At 42.8% G+C, this 27,188-nt stretch overlaps 1 protein-coding gene across 2 annotated transcripts in view; it reads right to left on the minus strand.

Annotated features, from left to right (window-relative positions):
• Window positions 1-7,456: 7,456 nt before the first annotated feature.
• stag2b (STAG2 cohesin complex component b) overlaps window positions 7,457-27,188 on the minus strand; it is a 28,873-nt gene continuing 9,141 nt past the window's right edge. The window contains exons 13-34 of one of the 2 annotated variants that reach the window (XM_086307732.1): window positions 27,032-27,139; window positions 26,786-26,897; window positions 26,554-26,671; window positions 26,352-26,455; window positions 25,423-25,515; window positions 25,235-25,324; window positions 24,895-25,098; window positions 24,470-24,540; window positions 24,269-24,356; window positions 24,050-24,130; window positions 23,859-23,951; window positions 23,387-23,561; window positions 23,157-23,296; window positions 22,846-22,947; window positions 22,583-22,731; window positions 15,631-15,759; window positions 15,175-15,401; window positions 13,949-14,171; window positions 12,714-12,818; window positions 12,503-12,632; window positions 11,528-11,602; window positions 7,457-9,400 (exon numbers count right to left, since the gene is read on the minus strand). In XM_086307732.1, the coding sequence (XP_086163858.1) occupies window positions 9,377-9,400; window positions 11,528-11,602; window positions 12,503-12,632; window positions 12,714-12,818; window positions 13,949-14,171; window positions 15,175-15,401; window positions 15,631-15,759; window positions 22,583-22,731; window positions 22,846-22,947; window positions 23,157-23,296; window positions 23,387-23,561; window positions 23,859-23,951; window positions 24,050-24,130; window positions 24,269-24,356; window positions 24,470-24,540; window positions 24,895-25,098; window positions 25,235-25,324; window positions 25,423-25,515; window positions 26,352-26,455; window positions 26,554-26,671; window positions 26,786-26,897; window positions 27,032-27,139 (2,641 nt within the window). In that variant the 3' untranslated portion in view covers window positions 7,457-9,376. The remainder of the gene's footprint in view (window positions 9,401-11,527; window positions 11,603-12,502; window positions 12,633-12,713; window positions 12,819-13,948; window positions 14,172-15,174; window positions 15,402-15,630; window positions 15,760-22,582; window positions 22,732-22,845; window positions 22,948-23,156; window positions 23,297-23,386; window positions 23,562-23,858; window positions 23,952-24,049; window positions 24,131-24,268; window positions 24,357-24,469; window positions 24,541-24,894; window positions 25,099-25,234; window positions 25,325-25,422; window positions 25,516-26,351; window positions 26,456-26,553; window positions 26,672-26,785; window positions 26,898-27,031; window positions 27,140-27,188) is intronic. The other variant, XM_086307742.1, reaches the window with a different exon arrangement.

Genomic DNA, 27,188 nt, shown 5'->3' on the forward strand with positions numbered 1-27,188 from the left:
CAGTTCCCTGCATTATACCTTTTTAGCCTCTCGGATGAGATTAGAATTTGAAAAGGGAAATTGTCCTTTGATGCTTCATATCAAAGAACTAGACAATTCCCATTGAAAAAACGGGTAGAAAGTGAAGACATGTGCTCACAAACACACACACAGACACGCACACACGCATATGTTATTAACTCACTGTGATTATTTGTTAGCGTAAGCTGCATTTTGTAGGCCTGTGGCCCGGAGGGTTTAGAAAAGAGCTAAACTGATGGAGAGAATATGCCAAATGCTGGCCTGTGGGGGTGTTCTGTCTATTCTAATAGAATTACCAGCCTCTGATAGATGAGTCTTTTCTCCGAGGCTACTTGTCTGTCAAACATTAGGTCACACTCAGCTTCCAGACTCGGAATTGGGGTGGGATGGGGTGGGAGGGAGAGAAGAAGGGGGCTCAAGGCGCAGGAAAAAAATGTCTGGAGAGGTGCCTCACTCCCTGCCAAGAAAAGGAAGGCAACAAAAGTGAAAAAGGGTTAGAGAGGGAGGGATGGGAGAGGGGGGGAGCGAGGGTGGGAGCTGGTGAAAGAGAGTGAAATGAGTGAAAGTGGGGGTTAAAGAAAGAGAAGAGAGCGAGCAGGGGTACAAAAGGGTGCATTCGAATCCACTCTAATTAAGGCCCGTGTGATGGACAGGACCTGCGGACGTGCCTTCTTTTCTTTTTTGAGTGTCTGTGTGTGAGGGGACAGTGTGACGATGGGAGGAGCCGGAGCCCTAGTAGAGATGTCTACTGCCAGCACCCTGAATGGGACAAAGACCTGAATAGAAACTTCAAAGCAACCTCTGTGAGCTCGACTCCCCCCCCCTTCTTCGCAGTCCCTTGGCTGTGTGATGGTCAACAAGCTCCTGCTCAAGTGTGTCCGTGTGTGTGTGTGTGTGTGATTCTGTTTGGCAGTCTGTTATTTTCTGACTGCTACATGCATTTCTTGGCAGCTATGCGTGCAGTGTGGATTTCAAAGTGTGTCTTTCTGCCTGGGTGTGCTTTTTGTCTTATGCGACGATGTGTGCGTGTGCGTTTTAAAGAGCAGACTGCAGGATGCAGATATAATTGGAGCAGAGGATCTGACTCATTGCTCTCTCCCTCTGAACTGAGCGCCGGCTCTCTATGGCAGGGTTGGAAGTGAAACAAGTAGCCCACAGAGCTGACGTGTTGAAGAAATTATTGTCGCTAAATGATACACGGGGATTTAGCTTCTAATTTGATCCCAGTGTCCTTACTGATTTTGGCCTGCGTTACGATCTTGCGGTGTGCGTCATCTAATTCGATTTGGCTCCGGCTCAGGCCAACTAATGATCTTCCACTTATCACCCCTCTTCTTCTCCCCTGTTGATACTCGTCAAAGTGTCTTTCCCATCAGACCCACCAGCCTCACATGACTCCCGACAACTGCAGCAGAGAGTTGGAATCACTCGGGGCCCCTTCAGAAAAACAGGAAGCCCTAAAGGGTGAGGGCCAGGGCAGGCAGAAAGATAAGATTTATGCATACTTGTGTGCTGTACGCTCTGGCATGCTAACGATCGTGTGCGTGTGTGTTTTCGGATATCTCGTAGAAGTATCTGTCCTGTCTGAACCCTCTTGCACCAGTCAAGTGTCAGGTCAGACTCTAAAGCTCCTGAGATCAACATGTCATTGTTCCTGCCTGGTGTCACTGACATGTCCTCAGTGACATCATCGCCAGGGGACGCTTAGCATATCTCTCACCTCTCTCTTCAGTGCTCGTCTGAAGTAGCATTAGCCTCCGCCTCTAATCAGAGTACATAATAAAGTAGCCACAACAACCTCATCAGTGGCTTTTATGCCCTGGCAGGTGCAGCTCAGCATTGTAATTGTGTAGGCTGCTGCAACTTTGATCACGTATTTATATTTAAAGAGGTAGTATAGCAACCCTGGATGCGTGCGTGCATGTACGCCTTCACAATCCTGGTAATGGAAACATCGTCTGAATGGGCCTTTTTTTTCTTTCAGTAGCACTTGTTGTATTGCATTTCCGAGCAAACGTGCTTCAATTCATGCCATAGAAAAAACCACTTTGAGATAACTTTATCAGCAGATAGAAAATGTTATCTGCTATCCTGATTATGTCATGTTTTCAGCTGAGCAGCAATAAATAAAGAGGCCGTAAAAAATCCTGGAGGTAGTTTATGGGGAATAATTCCCCTGCCCTCTCACACACACACACATAATGCTGTAATTGTGACACGCCTTTAAAGCAAAGACGCAGGAATGCATATGTGCACATGCCCACGCTCAAACTTGGAAAAGAAAGGAAGCATTGCACCTAAGAACGCACTGTTGCGCAAACACACCTTTGGCAAACAAAGATATACTTTAAAAAAAAGAAGAAGAAAAAAACACTTTAAACCCAGGGAGACAAACTCCTAAATCTGAGGATGTCCTTGTTAGTAAGCAGCCGAGGGTACATGAGTGCTCTCAGCCGCATCATGAAAGCCTCAGCAATTACTCCCATGCTCCCTCGCTCTGGCATAAATCTGCTCTTATCTCGGCTCGCTGCAGGATCAGGGAATATCAGCTCCAGCATCTGCTCCATCTACAAACCCAGCCACTAAAAGCACAACAAAGTGGTTCTGCAGGCATAAATAAAGGAAGGTGGTGGCGGGCGGGCGGGAGGCGTACCGGAAGAAGCGCAGGGGGTTGAAGAGAGGGAATATAGAAAGGAACTGAGAATGAGAAATAGGAGGAGGGGGTTGCGTCTGTATCTCTTTAGCATTTCTCTCTGCATGTGTCAATCAGCCAGTCAGAAAAACATAATTCCAGCTCAGCTCAGCTCAGCAGAACCTCTTGGAGGGAAATGAAGATATATGGAGAGAACAAAAGGTCAACAGCATGGGTCATAAGGGGCAACTTTTACATTAGGGAGTATGGGAAGATGCAAAGTTAAGTCAGGGATGTTTTATCTACTGGAGGGGTAATCACCGATGCTTCTTTTATCCAATAAACTTTTCTTTTTCTTTACATTAACATCATTTTTGTCATTACAAGTTTATTCAGAGAGGTCAGCGGATTCTGGGCATGCTATAGACAGCAAAGTTGCTCGCACCTGGCTAAAGTAACAACAAGGACGGATGAACAGGACTCCAAACTATTTTTAGGAGGATGTTTATTTTCCTCACGGTCCGACTGGAACATCTTTCATTCTGGCCTCTTTTTTTTTTATCACAGCTGTGACCCTGACCCCCCACCACCACCACCACCACCACTCCGTCCTCCGCCTCCTCCGCCCGTCCTGTCTCCTGTGCCTCCCCGGTTCTCTCTGCATTTCTTCCTCTCTCACTGTCCTCTACTCCCATGTTACCTTGGGTCAGCCACTCCTTTCTCTCTCTGCCTGAGTGTGTGTGCATGAATGGTTAATGGAGCCATATAGAAATGTATAACCATTCCAGTCGGTTCTGCTCAGCGTGCACGCCTGGGAAGTCATAATAGAGATGAAATGTTACAAGGAAATGTTGAGAGGAAATACCTCAGCTCCAGGTGCTGGCTGAGGGTCAGGGGTGAAGAGGTGGCACACCAAGCCTCGGGGTCCCCTGAACCCTGACCTCACAAGACTGATGAATAGCGTGCTAACAAGGACCAGCTCTCTCTTAGGGTGTCTGCACTCTCTCTTCTTGTCCTTGACTACCTCTTATTTTGCTCTCCCAGGAACTGATCTGGCAGCAGCAGAGTAGTAATACTTATACCGGCTGAACCTTTAAAGTACCTCGCCATCTGTCGTCTTCCTTGGATTTATAATTATCATCATATCACATTCAAACTACGCACTGTCGCACTCTTACATAACCTAACCCCTATCTACCAGTGCCTGCAATACTTAAGAATAGATTGAATAAATTATTATTGGGTGAGGTGTTAAATCTTGGCCAGGAGTACAAGTGCTTTCTTTCTAATGAGGCTCCGCTACATCGTCTCTGCTCCTCATCGGCACGGAAGAGAAGCGAGAAAGCCTGCAGCAGGCACATTCACGGGCCTCCCGCATACACATATGCATCCACATACACCGAGTACACCCCCACATACATGCACAAATGGTAATAGTTTAAATGTGGGTGTTGCACACACGAACATGCACATTTACACTCACACACACACACATTCCAGCCGCACCCTGGCCCATTTGCAAAGCTGTATCATAAAGCCAATTAAAGAGATGAGTCTTATTAGCAGAGGTGTCTCAGCCCTCGTTCATCACTGGGGTTTCCTGGCAGGGGCTGGTGACATGCAGAGCTCTTCATCATCTTTATGAGACCTGTCTCATCACGCCCTTATAAGACACTCATCCAAACTTTACTGAGACTCATGATTTAGCAGAGCGGGCTTGGCCCACAAATCCATTCAGTCGTCCTCGGGTCACCTTTGAATGCGCTTCAAGGGATTTGAAAATGAAAGTGGAGAAAATGTAGGCCTTGCATGGCACACTGCTAGTGTCTTCTGTCCCCCACCCTCCTCCATACCCTCTCATTGAAAAACCCATAATCTTGTTTCCTCTTCCTGCAGGGAAAACCTTTATTATCCTCACCGCAGAGCACAGGCCCACTGGGATGAGTGAAAGTGGCTTCACAACAATGGTGTGAAGTGAGGAGAGAAGGTGTAGAGAATCAAATTCCAGGGTAACCCTGGGTAAATATCCTCCTGCTCCCAGCTGAAAACTCGTCTTGTTTTCTTGCTTCGTGAGGTCGAATGCCCCACTCAGACCTCTGGACCACCTGCAGCTCTGCTGATGACAGATTCCCTCCACACTCTGGACCATCAGTGCCAAAGAGAGACTAATCCTCCAGCTTCTATCCCCCAAGTACAATAGCCCTGTCACTCGTTCACTCATTCAGCATACCTTTAGCCGCTCTGCCTGTGTGTCAATATGAAGAAAACCGACAGGAGGCAGAAGGTGGATTCCCACGGCGCTCTATTCATAGCTTCTCACTGGAATCTCTGACCTGTTCTGGCTTGTCTCATGAAACCTGCTCATCATAATGAAGGGCATTGATCCTACTACTCATTTCACATTCACCTTGACATCTCAGTTACAGCCCACAGAGCGTCTCCTCTTAGTCCAGGAGAGATTATTTCCCTTTATTTGGTTACAAGATATTTTATTGGATGCCCAGCACATTGTTGGAATGATACGGTTTGGAATGAATGAGGCGCTAGAAGATGAGTCTGGACATTCAAGCGCTGCTGGCCTGTCTGTGTGAATGAGGCCGCGTGCCTAATCTGAGGCCGGCTCTGGTAAATGATTTTCCAGGGTCAGCTGCTTTCCTCTGCCCTTACAAGCTGAGAAGATTACAACCGATGTTCTCATTAATGATTTATCCACGGAATTAAAAAACTCTAGGTTTATCTCCTCGCAGAGTCCTGGAAAAGTCTCAGGCGCTGCGTGAAACAGCTCTTCTTAGGGGGAGGCTTGTGATCAATCACAAGAAAGAGCAGCAATTAATGTAGAGCAAAGATATTTTGAATGACCATGAAATGCTGTTCGGATCCTCTTAGATGAGTTTCCACAGTGAACTCACGTGTATGTGTAAATCAGAAGTCCTCCTTGACCCGCTGAGGTTTCAACACCAGCTGAACTGATAGTGTATGTTGAGGCCTTTGGGTTATCAGAAGTAAATACAGGCTCTAAGTCCATATGAGGCTGTGATTTAAAATCCGCAGCCCTGACCTCTGTACAGCTTTTAACCCCCAAGTCAGCCCAAGCAGATGCATTGCTGTGGGAAAAAGAAAAGGAAGTAAAAAAAAAAAACAGCTACAGAAAGAAAAGTATAGGGAAGATAATCGCTTTGGCACAGAAGCGTGAGATGTGGAAATAACTTTGACAATTGGTTTGACAACAGCTACACACCAATCCAAGATTCCTCTTTGGTCTCTTTCTGCATGAACACCACTAACAGCATGTTACAAAAAAAGGTTGACAGCTCAGATGACAATTACACAGGGCTGCAGAGGGAAGTGCTTCCCTTCGCAGTATTCTGATAGCCGACGTGTGACAAGCAGACGTAGTGATAGATGAGCCTCTTCATGTATTACAAGCTGGACATGAAGGGCGCTCACTGCCAGGTCCTATTCTGGTACGCCCGCAGTGATCTGAGCGCCTCTTTATTAATCATGCATTTAACACAGAAGTCTCAGTTGCTTTCATCCCTTTTTTTTTCCTGCTACCACGCGTCCTCACTTTTATCAGAAGAGGAACACTGGCGCTCTTTGTCTCCACATGACAACTCTTGCTAAAAATGGGATGTTTTTGATAGTCAACACAAAGGTTGTGTGTAGCAAGATGTGTACATTCTGTTTGTCAGTAACTTAGAAGTGCAAGATATAAATCTATATGTATTATGAGTCAGAAAATGTACAGCAGTAAAGCCACTGTAGGGAGAGTGGAGGTCTGCCTTGAACCACACTGCCCCCATGTGGCATGAAAGGTAATACTTTTCCAGCGGTTACCTGTTGTTTACCTGACGTCCTGAAAAACTCAAACTCCCTCAGAAGTAATTCAAAATTTCAAGATTGTAAGTCAAAAATTTTCTCCAACTAGTAATTTTGTAATAACTCAAAATTTCAACATAGCTCTGCTTGCTCCAGAAACAAGCTTCCATAGAAGTGTGTTCAGTTAAACCCATTTCTAACTGAATTTAAATAATGTTCGCTGAACAATTACTTAACTGTAGTTTGTTTCAGTTGTATAAATTAACTCAAGGAATCAAAAGCCTTTTCAAGGATTCTGTTTAAATACAACGGTTTTTATCCGCACTAGAATGTTACGGCTTTAAAAATTAATGCAGTTTAACGGTATACCTCCTAGCCATACTTTAGTCAAATTTACATTTTATTTACATCCGCCATCCACTGAAATTTACATTGTTTGTTCAACAACTCTGTGTTTACCTGTAGTATAATTTGCTTTAACAGTTACTAGCTTGCTAACGGTTTGCCTCCGAGCCATACTTTAGGCTAAATTTACATCTAGACATAAACACTGTTGTTAATTATGTATATCCGTAGTGTTTCTCTGCTTTATATGTTAAAACCCAATTCAAAAACTTAACCGCTAGCTACACTTTTCGTTCAATTAATATTTTATTTATGTGAATTTCCATTTCCTACCTACATCGTTAGTATGAAAGCTAACTATTATCCATATTCTAGTGTTAAGGATAATCGGATTTTCGTTTTTAGATTTACACACTTTGCCTTTTTTTTAAAAAACTTTATATTAATCAACTGTTAACATGTTGAGGTGCACTTGATACTGTATACGTTTCAGCCTCCTCCACCTTTGGAATCACCAAACCACACCATATTTAGGCTTTGCAAAGAGAACATAAGAAGTCTACTGTGCAGCCCGATTAGTCATAGCTCCATTAGTTGCAGTTTGTTTCTTGTGGTCAAAAGTAAAAAGTACCACAGATGAAATGTGTTGATTTTTATTCAAAAGTTACTGTCTCCAGACAAGTACAAATCAGAAAACAGAGTGACTGAAAGAGGATGGGATAATAGACAACAACTCAGAGTGTAGGCAAGAGTGCTGACAAAATAAAACACAGACATGGCCAAAATGAAGGAAAGAAATAAAATTTTGTATATATACACATGATCTAATAAGAATTTATACCGATGTAGTGGTAAGTAACAAACAATAAACAGTACTTTTTTCCTTAAAAGAATTTTTCTTTTTTACTTACATAAAATAATTAGGCAAAACACATATAGGCTGTTTATCTACTTTATCACATTACATCTGACCACCTCATATTTCATGTTCTAAGAAGCCAATTATCCACCTTTAAACATGACTGATCCTCTGACATGGAAGATTACTGTGAGAAAATGTGACCTCCACAAGCATGTTTAAGGCTTAAGCATGGAATGACTACAAAATAAAAACCTCAGTAGACAAAACATTTCATTAAAACTTGTGTGTGACAAATACATGTCAAAATCTAAGCTTTGTCTAGCTGCCACAGCGCTGCTGAATAACTTTCATCTTCAGTATTGGCTGAATGACTACCTTACAGTTTTAACATTTGAAATCTAGAAGTATTTTGTGACCGGACTCTTTTTTTAAATGTTGAGAAAACCTTAAAGCTGAATTTCACAAGTCTTTTCATTAGTTTTATCCAAACTAATTTACATGTAGGAAAAAAGGTAGAAACCCGAAGACATTATCAAGACAAAGAAAAAATAAAAATAAAAGAACAAAACATAAAAATACAAATTTAAAAATCTTCCTTGATGCATGGCTTTACATGCTTTCATTTTTTTTAGGTTTTACTTACACATTTCTCACTTTGTGACTGAAGGTTGAAAAGTTGAAAATAAGAAAATAATAAACCAAAAGCACATATATAAAATCAGCACCGATTCATATATAACTTTTATTTAAAATGTAGAGATACCCATTTCAACATTATGCTGCTGGATTTTAAAGAGAAAAAAGGTGATTTTCTTTGACCGAGCCGTTATCCCCCAGAGCCCACACAGTGGTACTACTGGGATTAAAAAAGAAGAAGGGGAAAAAAAGCTCATTTTGAGGGGGAAAGGTGTACATATGTATCTGGTAAGATGGTGATTAAGGAGTGATCCAAATCTTGGGCTAAGCTCTGGGACTTACAGCGTGGAGCATTCAGTGGACTCTATAGGAATCTTCACAGCATAAAGGGATCTTAACTGATTCTACATGACATCTTAACCATCTTAACCACCAGTGGTTATTAGGACCTCAACTCAGGGCCAACAACAGGAAGAAGAAACAGACAAAAGGGAGAAAGGGGGGAAGAAAAGAAAAAAAAAACAAAAAAAAACCACAGAAACATAAAGACCTCCATCCACTTGGCTAACACAGTACAAGCAAGCTACTACAGTCCGTTTATAAATTACTACTTCACACCTGGTAACTTACTACAATTGTAAAAAGGGTTAGACATAAACAAAAATGTTTCTTAAGTTAAACACACCATTTCATCCCCATTAAAAAAAAAAGAAAGAGAAAAAAAAAAGGAAAACAAAAAGCTATTACTGATTTTTCTTCAGACATGTCTCATCTCTAATAGGTTTGGAAGTGGCCTGTTACGCTATTTCTGAACAGGAAGAGCTTACCCAAGATTATAAAAGTAAATATTTGAAACAAAGTCCTCTCTGAGCAAGCAACACTGAGTGTGGGTTGTCATTGGTCCACGTAAAGTACAAGCCAGATTTTTTTCTTTCCTTTTTTTTTTTTTTTCATTTTTGCCTTTTCTTACAGAAAACACTTCTGTTTTCACTTCTAAAATTCTCTTTAAATACAAAGCGCCTCTTCTCTCATCCCAGCGTCAAAATCATCTGGATATTAGCTTAAAACATGGACACCCCAAGCATCTGGAAGAAACAAACAGAACATTAATACAGACTTCACACTGCACTCTCATGGATGTTTACATGATTGAATGTCCATCTACATCAGTAATGATTAAAGTCTGACAGAACATGATCGTTTTCAACCAGTTTCCAAACTAAATTAACAGTTACTGAGAAATCCTGATCTTAATCAGGCTGGTTCTGAGCCGTGCAAAAAAATTGGTAAAAGCCAAGTACATCGCAAATGGTTTATATCCTCAGAAAAACCTTAATGGAACAAGATTTGAAGTATTTAGCGCAGACAAAACTGCTCCAATCTGATGATTTAGTTTCATTTTTGTGATCAAAAAGGTTGTTAAAGATAACATAAACCAGTCACACAGGGCTCTACTTAGCCTTACATTGTTCTATAGGGAGTGCAGAATTATTAGGCAAGTTGTATTTTTGAGGAATAATTTTATTATTGAACAACAACCATGTTCTCAATGAACCCAAAAAACTCATTAATATCAAAGCTGAATGTTTTTGGAAGTAGTTTTTAGTTTGTTTTTAGTTTTAGCTATTTTAGGGGGATATCTGTGTGTGCAGGTGACTATTACTGTGCATAATTATTAGGCAACTTAACAAAAAACTAATATATACCCATTTCAATTATTTATTTTTACCAGTGAAACCAATATAACATCTCCACATTCACAAATATACATTTCTGACATTCAAAAACAAAACAAAAACAAATCAGCGACCAATATAGCCACCTTTCTTTGCAAGGACACTCAAAAGCCTGCCATCCATGGATTCTGTCAGTGTTTTGATCTGTTCACCATCAACATTGCGTGCAGCAGCAACCACAGCCTCCCAGACACTGTTCAGAGAGGTGTACTGTTTTCCCTCCTTGTAAATCTCACATTTGATGATGGACCACAGGTTCTCAATGGGGTTCAGATCAGGTGAACAAGGAGGCCATGTCATTAGTTTTTCTTCTTTTATACCCTTTCTTGCCAGCCACGCTGTGGAGTACTTGGACGCGTGTGATGGAGCATTGTCCTGCATGAAAATCATGTTTTTCTTGAAGGATGCAGACTTCTTCCTGTACCACTGCTTGAAGAAGGTGTCTTCCAGAAACTGGCAGTAGGACTGGGAGTTGAGCTTGACTCCATCCTCAACCCGAAAAGGCCCCACAAGCTCATCTTTGATGATACCAGCCCAAACCAGTACTCCACCTCCACCTTGCTGGCGTCTGAGTCGGACTGGAGCTCTCTGCCCTTTACCAATCCAGCCACAGGCCCATCCATCTGGCCCATCAAGACTCACTCTCATTTCATCAGTCCATAAAACCTTAGAAAAACCAGTCTTGAGATATTTCTTGGCCCAGTCTTGACGTTTCAGCTTGTGTGTCTTGTTCAGTGGCGGTCGTCTTTCAGCCTTTCTTACCTTGGCCATGTCTCTGAGTATTGCACACCTTGTGCTTTTGGGCACTCCAGTGATGTCGCAGCTCTGAAATATGGCCAAACTGGTGGCAAGTGGCATCTTGGCAGCTGCACGCTTGACTTTTCTCAGTTCATGGGCAGTTATTTGGCGCCTTGGTTTTTCCACACGCTTCTTGCGACCCTGTTGACTATTTTGAATGAAACGCTTGATTGTTCGATGGTCACGCTTCAGAAGCTTTGCAATTTTGAGACTGCTGCATCCCTCTGCAAGATATCTCACTATTTTTGACTTTTCTGAGCCTGTCAAGTCCTTCTTTTGACCCACCATGCCAAAGGAAAGGACGTTGCCTAATAATTATGCACACCTGATATAGGGTGTTGATGTCATTAGACCACACCCCTTCTCATTACAGAGATGCACATCACCTAATATGCTTAATTGGTAGTAGGCTTTAGAGCCTATACAGCTTGGAGTAAGACAACATGCATGAAGAGGATGATGTGGACAAAATACTCATTTGCCTAATAATTCTGCACTCCCTGTAGAAGAGGAGGAAAAAGAAAGAAAGAAAAAAAACCTTCCCAGAGGTTTTGTGACAGTCTGGAACAAGAATTACTTCCCAACAGTTGTGTCGCTTCACATGTAACAGACGTCAACAAACAAAATATAAGATTGTGAGCAGGATCAGTACAGGATCCTGATCTTGATGCTGCTTACCGATTCATCCATGATAGAAGGGTCAAAGTAATCGGGCTTGAGCTCAGACCTCTCACGGCGGTTCTTGGAGGGTGGCTATGAGATTTAAGAAACGGCATATTTAGTAGACTGTCAAACAACTACTCCCACCCACTGTTAGAACTTTACCCCCATATATTAAAAAAAAAGGAGAGAGAAAAAAAAAAGCAGAGACTGCAGAAATCGACAGAACCAACATACAATACTTAAAAAAACAAATAGGAGGTATGTAATTTCAGCATGTGTTTGGAACATTCAAGTAGAGTGAATTTAGAGAAACGAGGACAGTTGTACAGTCTTCTGGTTGATTCAACATGACATTTGGAGCCCATCTCATGGAATCCAGCTCCAGCATCCAAGAGGGGTATTAGCCTCGGATCAAATTTTGTTCTGGCTTTACACTTGGCATACATAAATCTGTGGTGTTGGCATAAATGATGAAAATAAATTTGTCTTTTTTGATCATGGTATACCAACAATTGCAATGTACTGGCAAGTACATACTTTAAAAAGAAGAAGAAAAAGACATATATTCTTCCCACAAGCAAACATTTCTCTTTAATGATTTCTGACTTGTGCTAGTTCTATTACAGGCAACATTCAAAACAAGGTGCCTGGTTACATCCTATGCTGGCAGTTTGTGCAATAAAAAACACTTACACAAATGCATCAGAATACATTCTGAACTTAGTTGTAAAAGGGTTAATTTTCTTTGTTAATCTCCAACTACCATCAAACTGAATCATTAAATGACAAAGAGACAATTTAGAAACAGATACTTGTGTAAAATGCTGATTTGCCTTCCAAGACCATTAACAAAAAACAAAAACCGACTTTAATTGTGATCTAGAGTTTCCTCTAGATCACAAGAAGACACAAGCTTGTATCACAGCGCTTTAGAGGACATCTTAATGTTTGTACACCAAGTACAAACTCATGAAAATGCATGTATCTCACCAGATCAATGTCCATGGTGTCAAAGTCCATGCCTTCATTGAGGTCATCCATACGGCCTTCTGATGACATCATCACATCCTCCACAATCGGCTCTTCGTCTTCTTCCATGAGCCCAGTGCCGCGACGACTGCTGAGCAAACCATTAAATAATTACTAAGTGTACCCAGTCTTCAGATTTACACATCAGCATACAGGTGTGCCTGTGACTTACATAGCATGCTGCAGATTGGTCCTGAGCTTGGCATAATTCATGGCTCTTTCTTGCTGGCGTGCCTCCTCTTGCTGTCTTTGAGCCAGCATCCACGTCACCTGGGAACTAAATATATGAGAGCACATTATTTAGCCATGTTTTGACCCACAACTGTCTGGTGTTTTTACTGGGGATACCATGAGGATACAACTTAGTTGCACACTGGCCCGATGCCTGTAAAAACTCAGGGTGGATAAATAAACTAGTCAGTCACTGTCCCAGTAGGACCAACACTTGGCAGGCTGTTAGGCACAACCATTTTGCTACCATTTGCCCTCCAAATTAATAGCATGCAAATGGGCAATTACACTGAACCCTGTCTTAATGTATTTTGGCTCATTCCAGTCCAAACCTTTTCTCAGAGAATAAGTGATGCTCTGGCCTGAATAATTGGCCTGGATATGAGCCTAGATGTATTTATAAAATGTTATAGTATGAAACATCGGGATAAGCTCAAATAACAGATAATTAAAAGTAAATGGTCATTAAAGAGCTTTGAGATTATAGGGTCAACAAAGAAAGAAGAGGGAAAAAACGTTAATGTTGGACTGTGGGGTTTTTGAGTAATTGGAGATGCTAAAGGAAAGTAAGTGGTTACTGCTGTAGCTCCAGGCTACTTCCAGTTTTCTCAGCCTGTACTTTGAGAAGCTACAACTATTCACTACTCATCTTATATAATCTCAACTTAGTTAGAGGCACTATTCCAAATCCTGCTCACTAATATCATGTAGGCAGATTGATTAATTCAATTCTGAAGCTCAGACACCATTTTTCCTCATTGATCTGCCCATTCTCTGCTGATTAAGAGACACATAGCAAATCTGTAAAGACTCCTAATGTGTTTGTTCTTTTCCTAGAGATTTATCTAGGTAATAGGTCATTATCAAAACTGCCCTCATTATTGTGCATCAAAATGCTTCGCTAATAATTTCACACTGATATGTTACAGACCTAAGTAATGTGTTTGAGTCTTTGAACCTATGTGTGGTCTTGCCAACTCAAGTGTACTTGTATTTTATTACGCACTTATAAACAAAGTTTTCAGAGGTTTTGCATCTAAGGACAGTGAAGAATCAATAAGTCCTCTACAGTAAAAATGTTTTTATTTGAAAGAAGCAGCGTGTATTAGCCTGTAACGATTACTGTGCTGAACATGACCGCAATAGTGCAGCAATGAAAGACTGAGGCATGCATACTTGTAATCCATGGATGCCTGGTGGTGCTGGGGCGTCGGTTGATGGTGCTGCGGGTGTTGGTGGGGTTGCTGCTGGTCGTGAGGGAGGGGGTAGACCCCCATGAAGCTGTCATCACGTGCCCTCTTAGGGTCCCGCATGGCAGTGGAGGTGAGATGGGGAGATGGCATCATGACTGGAGTCTGCATGCTCTGCTGCCAGACTTCGCTGCTGCTGCTGCTCTCCTCTGCACGGGAAAAGCCAAAGAGTTTGTTTCAAACAACCACACACATTCTCGTTTTTATACATTTTGCATAAGTTAGCAATGCAAAGCTCTATTGTCCTGGCCATGCTGATTTTGAGGAGAATCAAAATTTAGGATTTTGTTTGGTTGCTATGGCAAAAGCAACACATTAACCCTTGCACCAGGGGCAGGGATTGCCACAGTTCACAGAAGAAGCATACAACTGAAATACAGTTCTGAGCATGTCTGTGTGTTTGGCACTCCAGGAACAGAAACCACCTGGAAAATTACACAACAATGAAAACGGTGGGCCGTCTCTCCCCAGCCTCCAGTGAGCCACAATACTCAGCCGTGTTGTCACATTGATAAAGGCTAGCATATCTACCTATTATTAACCGTTATTCTTGGCTTAATTTGTCCACAATATGAATTAGCATGGCATTCTGTTTAAGTGCTCTGGTGGCAACAGAGTAATGTTCTCTGGAGCTGTAAATTAAGCCATAACATCAGAAACATGAAGTATCACTTGTAAAGGACAAAACAAAAACAAACTTGATGGTGATTGTATGGAGCTTTTATGCTTTCTCATTTATTAGTTAGGGGCTTTAAAATAACCAAGAAGGCTTGGACTTTGCCTTGGGGCCGGTAAACTCTACTTTTCTTGAAATCAGAGCGATATCCTGTCATGAATAGTTCCGAAGCAAACATACACAAGAGAGGTTTTTTGACTGTTAAAGAGTACTTTGACTCCCTCCTAACATCTGCTGTTTAATCTCCTAACCCCACCCATGCAGGCTAGTGAGAAGACATCTGGGTTAATCTGGGCTCTGTGTTTGTAACATCGTGCCTGGCTGAGTTGTATGCATTTCTCCGATTTAATTCATGTTTATAGTTTATAGAAACCTGCTAGCTTTAATCTTTTTAAACCAAACTAAAAATCAATATATTTTTTCCACCTGCACTATAATTAAGCACTTTTATTTTAATATTCCTGAGTAAACAATACCTTCTGGCAACTTCCTCTTGGCTGCTGAAGTTCCAGCTGTAACAACAGGAGGCTTAGTCTTCTTGGAGCGAACGGAAGAGCCTCTGCTGGAGTAGCCACTCATCACAGACATGGTATCATCATCGCCCCCAGCCTGTAGGGAATTCCTGTAGGAGATGAGAGGAAGCCAGCAGTCCTCTCGCTGCAGCGCCATCTGGAACGTCATGAATCGCTCCAGGTACATGTGGCTGGGGAGAAGAGGGAGGTCATCTTGAGAAAATGAAATACGAAATACACAGGACAAACTTCACACGTGAAACCAGGTGCACATTCCAATTGGGGCATTCGAAGCTGCAAAAAAGCTGTCATGCATCAGAAACACCAGTTGCACCAGTTGTCACAAACACCTGTTCCACTGAGATACTGAAGCTTCCCATCCAAAAACAGAGGGGGGAGAAAAGAAGAAAATCAGCTTACACAGTCCTCTTGTCTTGTCTCATAAGCTTGGAGGAGAACTCGCTGAGGATGTCCAAGAAAGCCAGGTTGCGTGGGGGGCTTCCTTCTCCTTGGGGACTAGGCTCCTTAAATGCAAACTCAATACCATCCCTGAGAAAAGCACAGAGGCAGAGAGAAAAAGAAAGACCTGTGAGCAAGGATTAGCAACGTTTTGTGGACATTAAACAAAAAGCAGTTCATCTTAACTGTGTAGTAGAGGTGTGCATACGCACATCATTCATGATAATACCGGTATTTTTTGGTTTTGCCCCGGGTCAATAAATAAATATTATATCGCGATGGTGTAAAAACAAATCACCCTATTACACAGCGGATTACGCTAACGTCGATCATGCAGCATGAAGTTATTAAAGTTGTGAAAGTGACTGCAAACATGGCTAAAGCATCACCGCTGAAGATTTAATTCCCAAAAGAGCAGCTACTTGAGTGGTTTGGAAATATTTTGGATACAAACGAGCAGAAACAGAACAGACCACAATAATATGGAAGGAGTGCAAGATGCCTGTAATATCGAATGGGGGAAAGTACTTCTAAACTTACTTCACCATCTCAAGCATCAGCAGCCAAGTCTGTACCAGGATTGTCTGAAAGCCTGAGAGAAAACTCTGCAGCTAACACTACAAAACTAAAACAAAGTAAGCTCATTCAGCATAGCCTCACCGAGTCTCTAGCTAGTTGTACTCCGTATGATTTTAAAAAACAAACGCTGGAACTAGGGCTGTGCGATATGACCAATCACAAAAATTTCTGTAAATTATGTGAATCTCGGGCAGCTCGACTTGCGTGAAGTGTTTCCAGCTGCGCATCCTTTACCTGGAGTCGAGTGTTTTAACCGATGTATGAAACTATACATTTTTAAACATAAGTTGTAACGGCTGCCGTTTTCTTTGTATTTATTACACAGCGTGTTGCGGGGAAAAGCCTGTTCTAACTTTTTTAATTCTCATCTGTAAATAATCTGCTCTTTCACGTGATTCAGTTTATTTTGAAAAGTCTCAACAGGATCTTGAGCTTTTTTGTGAAAGGTTTATGTGGAACATATCACTCATTCCTACTGTCGTAAAATATCTGAGTTAAGAGCAGCAACCCTGTGCATATCCTTAGATGCTGAGGCTGGAATCACTGGGATTTTCAACATTTAGAGACCTTTCAAAATCAAAAGATAAAAAAAAATAATCTGCTTCAATAACTATTTGTATAATATGGTACCTACATAGAGCTTCACTAATTAGATTGTTAATTGCTCAAACAGCACACTCATTTGTTATTACAGGCTAGCGGTTTACCTTTCCTAAATGTAACAAACTGAGAATGGACCACTGAATATTTTAGGTTATCGGATTCTTAATATAAAAACAAACTGTTGTGACTTGTTGGCCCCATATCAGATCAGTAGCTTAAGTGTGTTGAACACATACAGCATTTGATTCGTACCACTTAAGTAAAGCAAGTTGCAGTAGTCATGCCACAACTTTCAATAAATGAAAGTTGTGGCATGCCTACTTTAAAACAGTTTAAAGGGGTGGCTGTAGCTCAGGTGGCAGAGCAGGTCAACCACTAATCAGAAGGTCGGTGGTTCGATCTCAGGCTGCATGCCAAATATCCTTGGGCAAGATACTAACCCCATGTTTGCCTACTGGTGGTGGTCAGAGGGCCCGGTGGCGCCAGTGTCCGGCAGCCTTGCCTCTGTCAGTGCGCCCCAGTGCTGCTGTGGCTACAATGTAGCTTGCCATTGCCAGTGTGTGAATGTGTGTGTGAATGGGTGAATGACTGAATGTAGTGTAAAGCGCTTTGGGGTCCTTAGGGACTGAGTAAAGCGCTACACAAATGCAGGCCATTTACCATTTTAGTGTAATATTACTTTATATAAAATAAACCTGTGAAATACTAGAGAGATCTGTCAGAATTACTACCTCTTTAGTACACATTTTAAAATATGACCTCATGACAAGTGTACTGGACCCAACTAGGCAGGCATATTGTAAGATTCTGGGTCTATAGCAACAATTAATGGGAACTACTTTTATACATTTATTTTTGTCTGTTTCAGTCCTCTTGCACTCTTCTCTCTGCACCATGGAACAAAAGAATTCAATTTCCAGTAATAACTTAAGTAGTTTTAGGCCTTCTTTCAGAACTCTTTGAATTGGAACAAATTTAATAATACTAATCTGTGAAACTGATTGGCTCAAACAGATAAAGGTTTACTAGTACCAATGTTTCATCAGAGATTTCGCTCCGGATGTCCAATATAACGTAGCACTCACTGACTGTGAGAGATTTAACAATTCACATGAAAGAAACAAGCCACCAAGAAGATTGAATGCTTAAAACAACCAATTTTCCACCACTTATAACAGTATTAAAATAGATTTCTACCACAGCAATAGTTTGTTTTTAGAGAAGATAGTTGAAATGATAGTAGTGATTAGAGCAGGGCGATATGGCCAAAAATATTTATCACGATATAGATTTGAAAATTTGCGATAACGATATAACTGACGATATAATTGATGCGAGACAAAATACAACTCCACAACATTACTAGCGCAAAAAGAAAACCTTCCATTTATTTTCACTTAAATAAGAAGCTGGTTTTTATGTACATTAAAGCTTTATAAAAATGTAACAGTGCAAATACAAATTCCTTGCTGAAAGTTTAACCAAAAGGCATTTCCAGTAGAAATGGGCTGACATATCCTGAGCATAACCATGTATAATATCCATCCATCCATCCATCCATCTTCATCCGCTTATCCGAGGTCGGGTCGCGGGGGTAGCAGCCTAAGCAAAGAGGTCCAGACCTCCCTCTCCCCAGCCACCTCCTCCAGCTTGTCCGGGGGAATACCAAGGCGTTCCCAGGCCAGCCGAGAGATATAATCTCTCCAGCGTGTCCTGGGTCTGCCCCGGGGCCTCCTCCCGGTGGGACATGCCTGGAACACCTCGCCCAGGAGGCGCCCAGGGGGCATCCTTGCCAGATGCCCGAACCACCTCAGCTGGCTCCTTTCGATGTGGAGCAGCAGCTGCTCTACTCTAAGCCCCTCCCGGATGGCCGAACTTCTCACCCTATCTCTAAGGGAGAGGCCAGCCACCCTTCGGAGGAAGCTCATTTCCGCCGCTTGTATCCGCGATCTCGTTCTTTCGGTCACTACCCACAGCTCGTGGCCATAGGTGAGGGTAGGGACGTAGATCGACCGGTAAATTGAGAGCTTCGCTTTTACACTCAGCTCCCTCTTCACCACGACTGACCGGTGCAGCGTCCGCATTACTGCAGCCGCAGCCCCAATCCGTCTGTCGATCTCCAGCTCCCTTCTCCCATCACTCGCGAACAAGACCCCGAGATACTTGAACTCCTCCACTTGGGGCAGGAACTCATCCCCGACCCGGAGTGGGCACTCCACCCTTTTCCGGCTGAGAACCATGGCCTCAGATTTGGAGGTGCTGATCCTCATTCCCGCTGCGTTACACTCGGCTGCGAACCGCTCCAGTGCGAGCTGGAGGCCCTCACCCGATGAAGCCAACAGAACCACATCATCCGCAAAAATCAGAGATGAGATTCTGAGGCCACCAAAGCGAAAGCCCTCCGCCACTTGGCTGCGCCTAGAAATCCTGTCCATAAAAATTATGAACAGAACCGGAGACAAAGGGCAGCCCTGGCGGAGCCCATCACCCACCGGGAACGAGTCCGACTTATTGCCGGCAATGCGAACCAAGCTCTTGCAACGGTTGTATAGGGATTGAATGGCCCGTAGCAATGGGCCAGACACCCCATACTCGCGCAACACCTCCCACAGGACGCCCCGAGGGACACGGTCGAATGCCTTCTCCAGGTCCACAAAACACATGTAGACTGGTTGGGCAAACTCCCATGCACCCTCAAGTATCCTCGAGAGGACAAAGAGCTGGTCCAGTGTTCCGCGACCAGGACGAAAACCGCATTGTTCCTCCTGTATCCGAGGTTCGACTAGCGGACGAACCCTCCTCTCCAGCACCCTGGCATAGACTTTCCCGGGGAGGCTGAGGAGTGTGATCCCCCTGTAGTTGGAACACACCCTCCGGTCCCCCTTCTTGAAGATGGGGACCACCACCCCGGTCTGCCAGTCCACAGGTACTGCCCCTGATCTCCACGCAACATTGCAGAGACGTGTCAACCAAGACAGCCCTACAACGTCCAGAGCCTTCAGGAACTCGGGGCGGACCTCATCGACACCAGGGGCTCTGCCACCAAGGAGTTGTTTAACTGCCTCAGTGACCTCGCCCCCGGAAATTGGTGGGTCACACCCCTCATCCCCAGACTCTGCTTCCTCCCCGGAAGACGTGTCAGTGGGATTAAGGAGGTCCTCGAAGTATTCCTTCCACCGCCCGACAATTTTCTCAGTCGACGTCAACAGCGCTCCGCCAGCACTATACACAGTGCAGGTAGAGCACCGCTTTCCCCTCCTGAGACGCCTGACGGTTTGCCAGAATCTCTTCGAGGCAGTCCGAAAGTCTTTTTCCATGGCCTCTCCGAACTCCTCCCACACCCGAGTTTTTGCTTCAGCCACTGCCCGAGCCGCATTCCGCTTGGCCTGTCGATACCTGTCGGCTGCCTCCGGAGTCCCACAGGCTAACCAAGCCCGATAGGCCTCCTTCTTCAGCCTGGTGGCTCCCTTCACCTCTGGTGTCCACCATTTGGTTCGGGGATTACCACCACGGCAGGCACCAACCACCTTGCGGCCGCAGCTCAATGCAGCAGCTTCGGCAATGGAGACGCTGAACATGGTCCATTCGGACTCAATGTCCCCAGTCTCCCTCGGAATGCTGTTGAAGCTCTGCCGGAGGTGTGCGTTGAAGATCTCGCGGACTGGGGCCTCTGCTAGACGTTCCCAGCACACCCTCACTACGCGTTTAGGTGCACCAGGTCTGTCCAGCGTCCTCCCCCGCCACCTGATCCAACTCACCACCAGGTGGTGATCAGTTGACAGCTCAGCCCCTCTCTTTACCCGAGTGTCCAGAACATATGGTCGCAGGTCTGGTGATACGATTACAAAATCGATCATCGACCTACGGCCTAGAGCATCCTGGTGCCACGTGCACTTATGGACACTCTTATGTTCGAACAGGGTGTTCGTTATGGCCAAACTGTGATTAGCACAGAAGTCCAATAACAAAGCACCGCTCGGGTTCAGATCAGGGAGGCCGTTCCTCCCAATCACGCCCCTCCAGGTCTCGCTGTCGTTACCCACGTGAGCATTGAAGTCTCCCAGCAGGACAACAGAGTCTCCAGGTGGAGCACCTTCCAGCACCCCCCCCAGGGACTCTAAGAAGGCTGGGTACTCCGAACTGCCACTCGGCGCATAAGCGCAGATGACAGTCAGGACCCGTTCCCCGACCCTAAGGCGCAGGGAACAAACCCTCTCGTCCACCGGGAAAAACCCCAACGTACCGGCAGCACTGAAGTTAAAAAGAGGTGCTTTGCAACATTAAACTGCAGTGTGCAGTACGTATTTTTCGGACCATAAGGTGCACGGGATTATAAGGCACATCAAGCGAAACAAAGCAGTCAGATAAATCAAACTTTATTAAACTCATTCTTCTTGCTTCCTCCACTTCTGTACCATTGATTCATTAATGTTGAATTCTCTGGCAGCTGCTCTATTCCCATGTTGTTGCAGTATATTAATGACTAACCTCGTATTGTGGATGGATTATCTCAGTTGTTCTCCTGACTGAAGTTTGGTCTGTTTACAGCACCCTGCCATGCGATTGCATTTGTCTCTAACCATGAGGAACCTTAACGTTAACTTTTATAAGTGGAAAAGTGTTAGTGTTCGTCCTCCAGCTTCCCTGTTTATGTTATGCTAACATAGCTGTGTCGCTAGTGATCACGTAGCACATCATTATATACCAGCTAGCCCAACTTCAGTAACCCTACAAACATCACTGCTGTTTAGTTTCCTGTCTTCATTTATGTTGGAAGTGATAGCAGAGCTGTACGTTTGATTTTTTTCAGAAATCTCTCAGTCAGAACATGCAATATCATGCTTAGGTAACTAGCGAGCTAACTTCCGCTAGCTTCCCGCTAACTTCTAACTCTGTTAAATGTAATAAATTTTGTTTTAATGGATGCCTGGAAGTTAAACTTCATAGTTACACCTGGTAAAGCAGCAATGCTGATCGTTTTATTAAAGATGAAATAATTTAGACAGTTTTTAACGCTCAGTGATGCTGCAGTGTTCGTTTGAACTGAAGAATAAGGAGTTTAGGACCCAGATTACTCCCAGATTTAAGAGCATCTTAGTCCGACAAATACGACAATAACGACGGCCGCTTGCATGTTCTGCAAAAAAAAGTGCTTTGTCGTGTATCTGACGGACAAACACCAAACCAGTTCCACATCACTGAAGTTGCACCATTTTTACAAACCAATTCTGGTTCATCTGTTTCACTCAACAATCGGCCATGTGCGTATGAAAACAAAGGCACTGCACATGCGCGTTTTACTCATATTCTATCGCGATATTTCATTTTCCTATTGTTGCCTAACATTATACCGGTATTACCGTGAACGGTATAATATGGCCCAGCCCTAGTAGTGATGATCCACCATCAGATATTAAGAAAAGTCTGTGCGGCTCATTTCATTCACACGGCTCAAATATGTAACGGTTGGTTGCCATCCTTTATGTTTCTGCAGTTCAGTGTTGTGTTTTTGTTTTGTTTTAAACATGTTTTTCTACAATACTTACTGTACTGGAAAAGGCTAGAGTGTAACATTTCATGCATTAAGCCTCTCCAAAATCCAGAGAAAAAACAACATGGCAAAGGAAACACAGTATTCAAGAAGTAATTTGTCTAACATGACAGTTCCCAGATACGGGGCCAAAATCTAAGAAAAGCTTTGTAACCCAATATGAGCAGAATAAAGCCTTACTTGTGCAGCATGGCAATGGCATCTCTGGTTTTGACTTGATCGAGACCGAAAGTTAGAGAAAAACGACGCGCCAACTCCTTGATTCCACAGAATGCCGAGGAGGAGCGATCAAAGCCATGACCCAGTTCAGTCACCATTTCAATAAATAACTAGGACACAGAGAGATATGGAACATTAGATAACATCTTAACCACTGGGACGCATGAGCAGAAGGTCACAATTATGGAATTAATTAATATGCGAGCAACAGTGTGCACACTGACCTGCTGCAAACTGAGGATGAGCGTCTTGGCACACTGAATCTTGTCAATTTGCCGAGTCTTACTCATAGTCTCCTTGATGATATCACCGTAATCATTGTAATACTGTAAAAGCAAAAAAACAAACAAACAGGAAAAACATTGAAAGGTCGTGAAGAATTTTGTGCGTGTGTGCATGCATGTGCCCAAGGTCAGGACAACAGCAAATGTGTTAATTAAACAACTATTTTTTCCTGTAAGAGTTACTTATATTCACAGTTAATGGGGGTAATACACAACTGCATATTTTTAAAATGACAAATGCTTAAGCTTACCCTCATGTACTGTTTAAAGATATCAGCTCCAGTCCTCATTTCTACCACACAGTAGATAATGAGTTTACAATAGGCAGCCAGGAGGTTTCTTCTCTTGTGCAGAGCTTCAATCTTTACTGCCTCGTCGTCCTGTTGCCCATCTGAGGGGGAACAAACAATTTGAAATCCCATTAGCTACTTCCTCACTTTGGCCAGTGCAGTGCCAAAACTGCACATCTGCATATTCATACCTGTGCTATTTGTGTCATCATCCTGGTCTATGAAGACATGGTTCATGATGAACGAGAGCAGTTCAGACTGTAGTGAGTCCTCTGGAGAATAGACCAGGGGCTCCAGGTGTTCTCTGCCTCCGGACACCATCTGGTGGCTAAAGATGAGCAGGAGATCACACAGGATGGTGAACGCCTGTGGAAAAAAACGAAGAAGAAAAGAACAAAGTTAAAACTCTGTGTGCACAAGCCCTAAACAAAATGATCACAAATTAGATTTCGAATTAAGCAGATACATTATAAGTGCTCTGGAGCTTAAAAAACATCCATTGTAGCTGCAATAAGGGGCAACAAAACCACCACTTCAGAGTTAAAAGGAAAGTCTGTTCAGCTGCACAAAGTCCATGTACTTTAGGTGTTCTTGCTTTGCTTTCAAGTTGATTTTACGCGCACTTTTAAACATGGATAATTGTCACTTTCTCATCTGTGTCACCTGCTCTTTGACAGCTGTGTTAACGTTGGTGAGGTAGCGCTGACACATCATACAGAATGCCCTCATCTGCTTCCTCAGGGTCACCAGATCATCCTGAAACAAAGACAAACGCATTTTAAAACATTACATTTATAGCTGCTTAAATCTGTTAAAACAGCACAAAATAGCAATGAAATATGATTAGACCTCACCTTTCTGGAGCTGCCCTCAGATAACTTGGCCAGGTGCCACAGTATCACGTAGTGGGTACATTGCAGTGAATGGATGACTATCTACTCACAAGGAGTGAGAGAGAAAGAGAAAAAACCCACACAAAAGAAAAAAGAAAAGAAAAAATGTATCAGTATTTTCGAGCATTTAATAAAAATAAAACAAAATTATGCAGAGTAACTTATATATATATATATTACCTGCTCAGGCATGTCCCCGTTCTCTATGCCAGTATTAAGCAGCTTGAAGTTGCTGGTAAAAAGGTCCCATCCCGAGAGGTCATGTGCACTGCAAAAGAGTTGATGACGTCTCATCACTTTCAAAAACGTGCACACTGAATCTACCAACAATGCAGCAGACGTAGATAAAATCACATAGAAAATACTTCTGAGAAAACATACTTGTGAAAAGCTGTGATCCTCTTTAGAGTTGACAAAACCTGATAAGCATCATCTTCATCAGCATCTTCACCCTGTACAGAAAAAAGTGATTTTAACAGGTCAAGATCTTTAATGTTATCATAAATAAAAACAAACTGGAGTTTTCAGATTGTCCAGAAAGGTGAAAATTTCTGATGAGCTTCTTTACAAACTATATGGTAAGGTCATTCACAACACATCAAGTATTTTCATCCTTGCTATATATAAGACTTCTGTACAACAGGATAAGTTCCAGTACCAATAAATGAAGAGTTATGAAATGTGACAGAGCTAGAACAGAACACAAATAATGGAGGCTGTGCTCTTTTCATGGTTTATGTTGAGCTAGTTTCTGTTGTACTGGACTTATAGGTATGCTGGACATTTAAGCGCACTATTACTCTCACCTCTTGTAAAAAGTCCTCCAATAGCCTATTAAATTTGTCCACCAGCTCATCCAGCAGCTGGGAGCGGGCTATGTCCACCCTGTTAAAGATTGTGAATTCCTCATTGCAGAGGGCGTGGTAAGTCTTAGAGCAGGACTCTAAAACCTCAGTGTCTGTGTGCTTCTCCACAATTTCTTTGATCTGACGCAGCAGGGATTCCAGGTGCTGGATGGAGGAGAGCGAGAGATAAGAGATATTAGCATCGCGTGTGTGTGATAAACAATCACATTAATATGTTAAATACATTAATCCAATTTGTTCTGATCTGATTAGCGCTGTCCGACAAGCCAATTTGTCTTACCTTCTCCAGACGCCCTGTGGTATAAATTTCCAGGTCAAAGAATTGCGGAAGCTGCAACAAGTTAGTCACCTTCTCTCCATCCACGGCATACTGTGGAGCACATAAAGAGCACAATGATGCTGTACTGTTAAAAGTACAACCTCCTTAGGAAGATTGCTTCTAAGAAAGCTGAGTGGATGACGACATACCTTTGCCAGTAGAGGGGGCAAAGCCACAGCAAACAGCTCTGTTATTCTGGTTCTGTCATCCAGCTGAGTCTTCTTCTCTTTAGCTGTCATCACCTGATGTGTGATGCAACCACATTAGACCACACAACTAGTCTCCATTCATCCATTCAGAAAGTGTACTCTGACTTCTTAATACCAAACACCACCATTTAGGGTAAATGTAAACTACATTAATTAATTAATTAATTAATCTTTTTTGGCGCATCTGGGGAATTTTATTTTTAGCTTTTAACTGAATTTCCTAAATAATTTAAGTAGTAAACTGAGAAATCGATGTGTTGTAAACAACTCAGAAGGACTGCATAAAAAGGGCCGAAAGCAGCTGTGGTTAAACTCATTAAAATAAAGAAAGTATGCAAGTGCAGTAGAAACATGACAGAAAGTACATGTTTAGTATCTACAATTATGCAGAGTGAAGCTATGCACCAACTTTCAACTGTTTAAAAAAACAAAAAAAAAAACAAAAAAAAAAACCATGAAGAATATCCCAGAACTGTTCTTATCTCCAAAATCAAACACCACGACAATGAGCAACAGAAAGTATATACATTAAAACAATCTTAGCAAACAGTCTTATCCTCTGATAGCCTACATGTTGCACTTCAGACAGCAAAATTACAAAAATAAATAAATAATCAAACAACAAGTTGGCTGACAATTATTTGAAGACCTATGAACAGACGTGGATCTGTAGATCTTTTAAGTGGCCGTGTTTCAGAAGGTTCATAAAGAGTTAACCAATTTAACATAATTAACTCTATAATATTACTGTCACCAAAGAAATCCCAGGATAGTTGGCCGATTAGGAGAACAGCACAAAGACAGCATAATCCAACAAACAGACATGACTAGTATTGGCTTGTGATTTTTAGCGTGTCAGCCACTCTTACCCTCTTCCCTGTTCCTCTTCCAACAGGTGGGTGGCACTCAGCAGCCTGGCGTACAGTGCACAGCATGATTTCAATCAAAGCCGTCTCTTGTCTGTCTGTAAGAGCTGCGAAGAAAAACCAAACAGAGAAATCAATAAATCACAATAGTGCTCTCAACTGCATACCAGTACAAACAAAGAAAGAAAAAAACCCAGTGCCATACCTTCCTCTCCTGGCAACGGGTCATCTAGCAGTAAGCTGATCATACACTCCCAGTCTTTCAGTAGCTCTGCACCACATTCCCAGAGTGAGTCCACTAGGTAAGCCGCATGCTCGTGGAGCTGATGGAATAAGTGTTCAAACAGATGAGGGATGGATCACTGATACTGTTTACAAAACAGTACGCGCAATAAAGACAGAAATGTGAGAACAGAAAATATAGCATGATAATGTACCTCACTCTCCAGGAAGAAAAAGACAGTGGTCTTAATGAGGTTGGCATTGGGACTTTGTCTGCCTCTCCTTTTAGGGGCACCTTCATCTTCCGGTTCTCGGTGGCTGAACAATCTTTGAGAATATTTTTCATTAGTTGGGAATCACATGGAATACTAACTCAAACAGCTGATATACTATTTCTTGGAACTGTAAACAAAAATCACTACAAGCCTGAAGCTAGAAATCTTAACTTATGTCTAACATACTTCTTAAAAAGGAATTCTCCAGCTGCAACTGCGACCGGCCTGTGTGCCGAGTACACCAAGTGATAGACACTCTCACAGTCCTCAGGAGTCAACACCTCATCTGTACTACTGCAGAAACAAATACAAAGAAAATTACAAAGACTTTATCAGTAGCACA

This window comes from Aulonocara sp. 'chitande type north' Nkhata Bay, linkage group LG2, assembly GCF_057382095.1.
Source record: "Aulonocara sp. 'chitande type north' Nkhata Bay isolate Kocher_YH1m ecotype deep benthic linkage group LG2, A_spYH_male_GT1.1, whole genome shotgun sequence".
Lineage (NCBI taxonomy): Eukaryota > Metazoa > Chordata > Actinopteri > Cichliformes > Cichlidae > Aulonocara > Aulonocara sp. 'chitande type north' Nkhata Bay.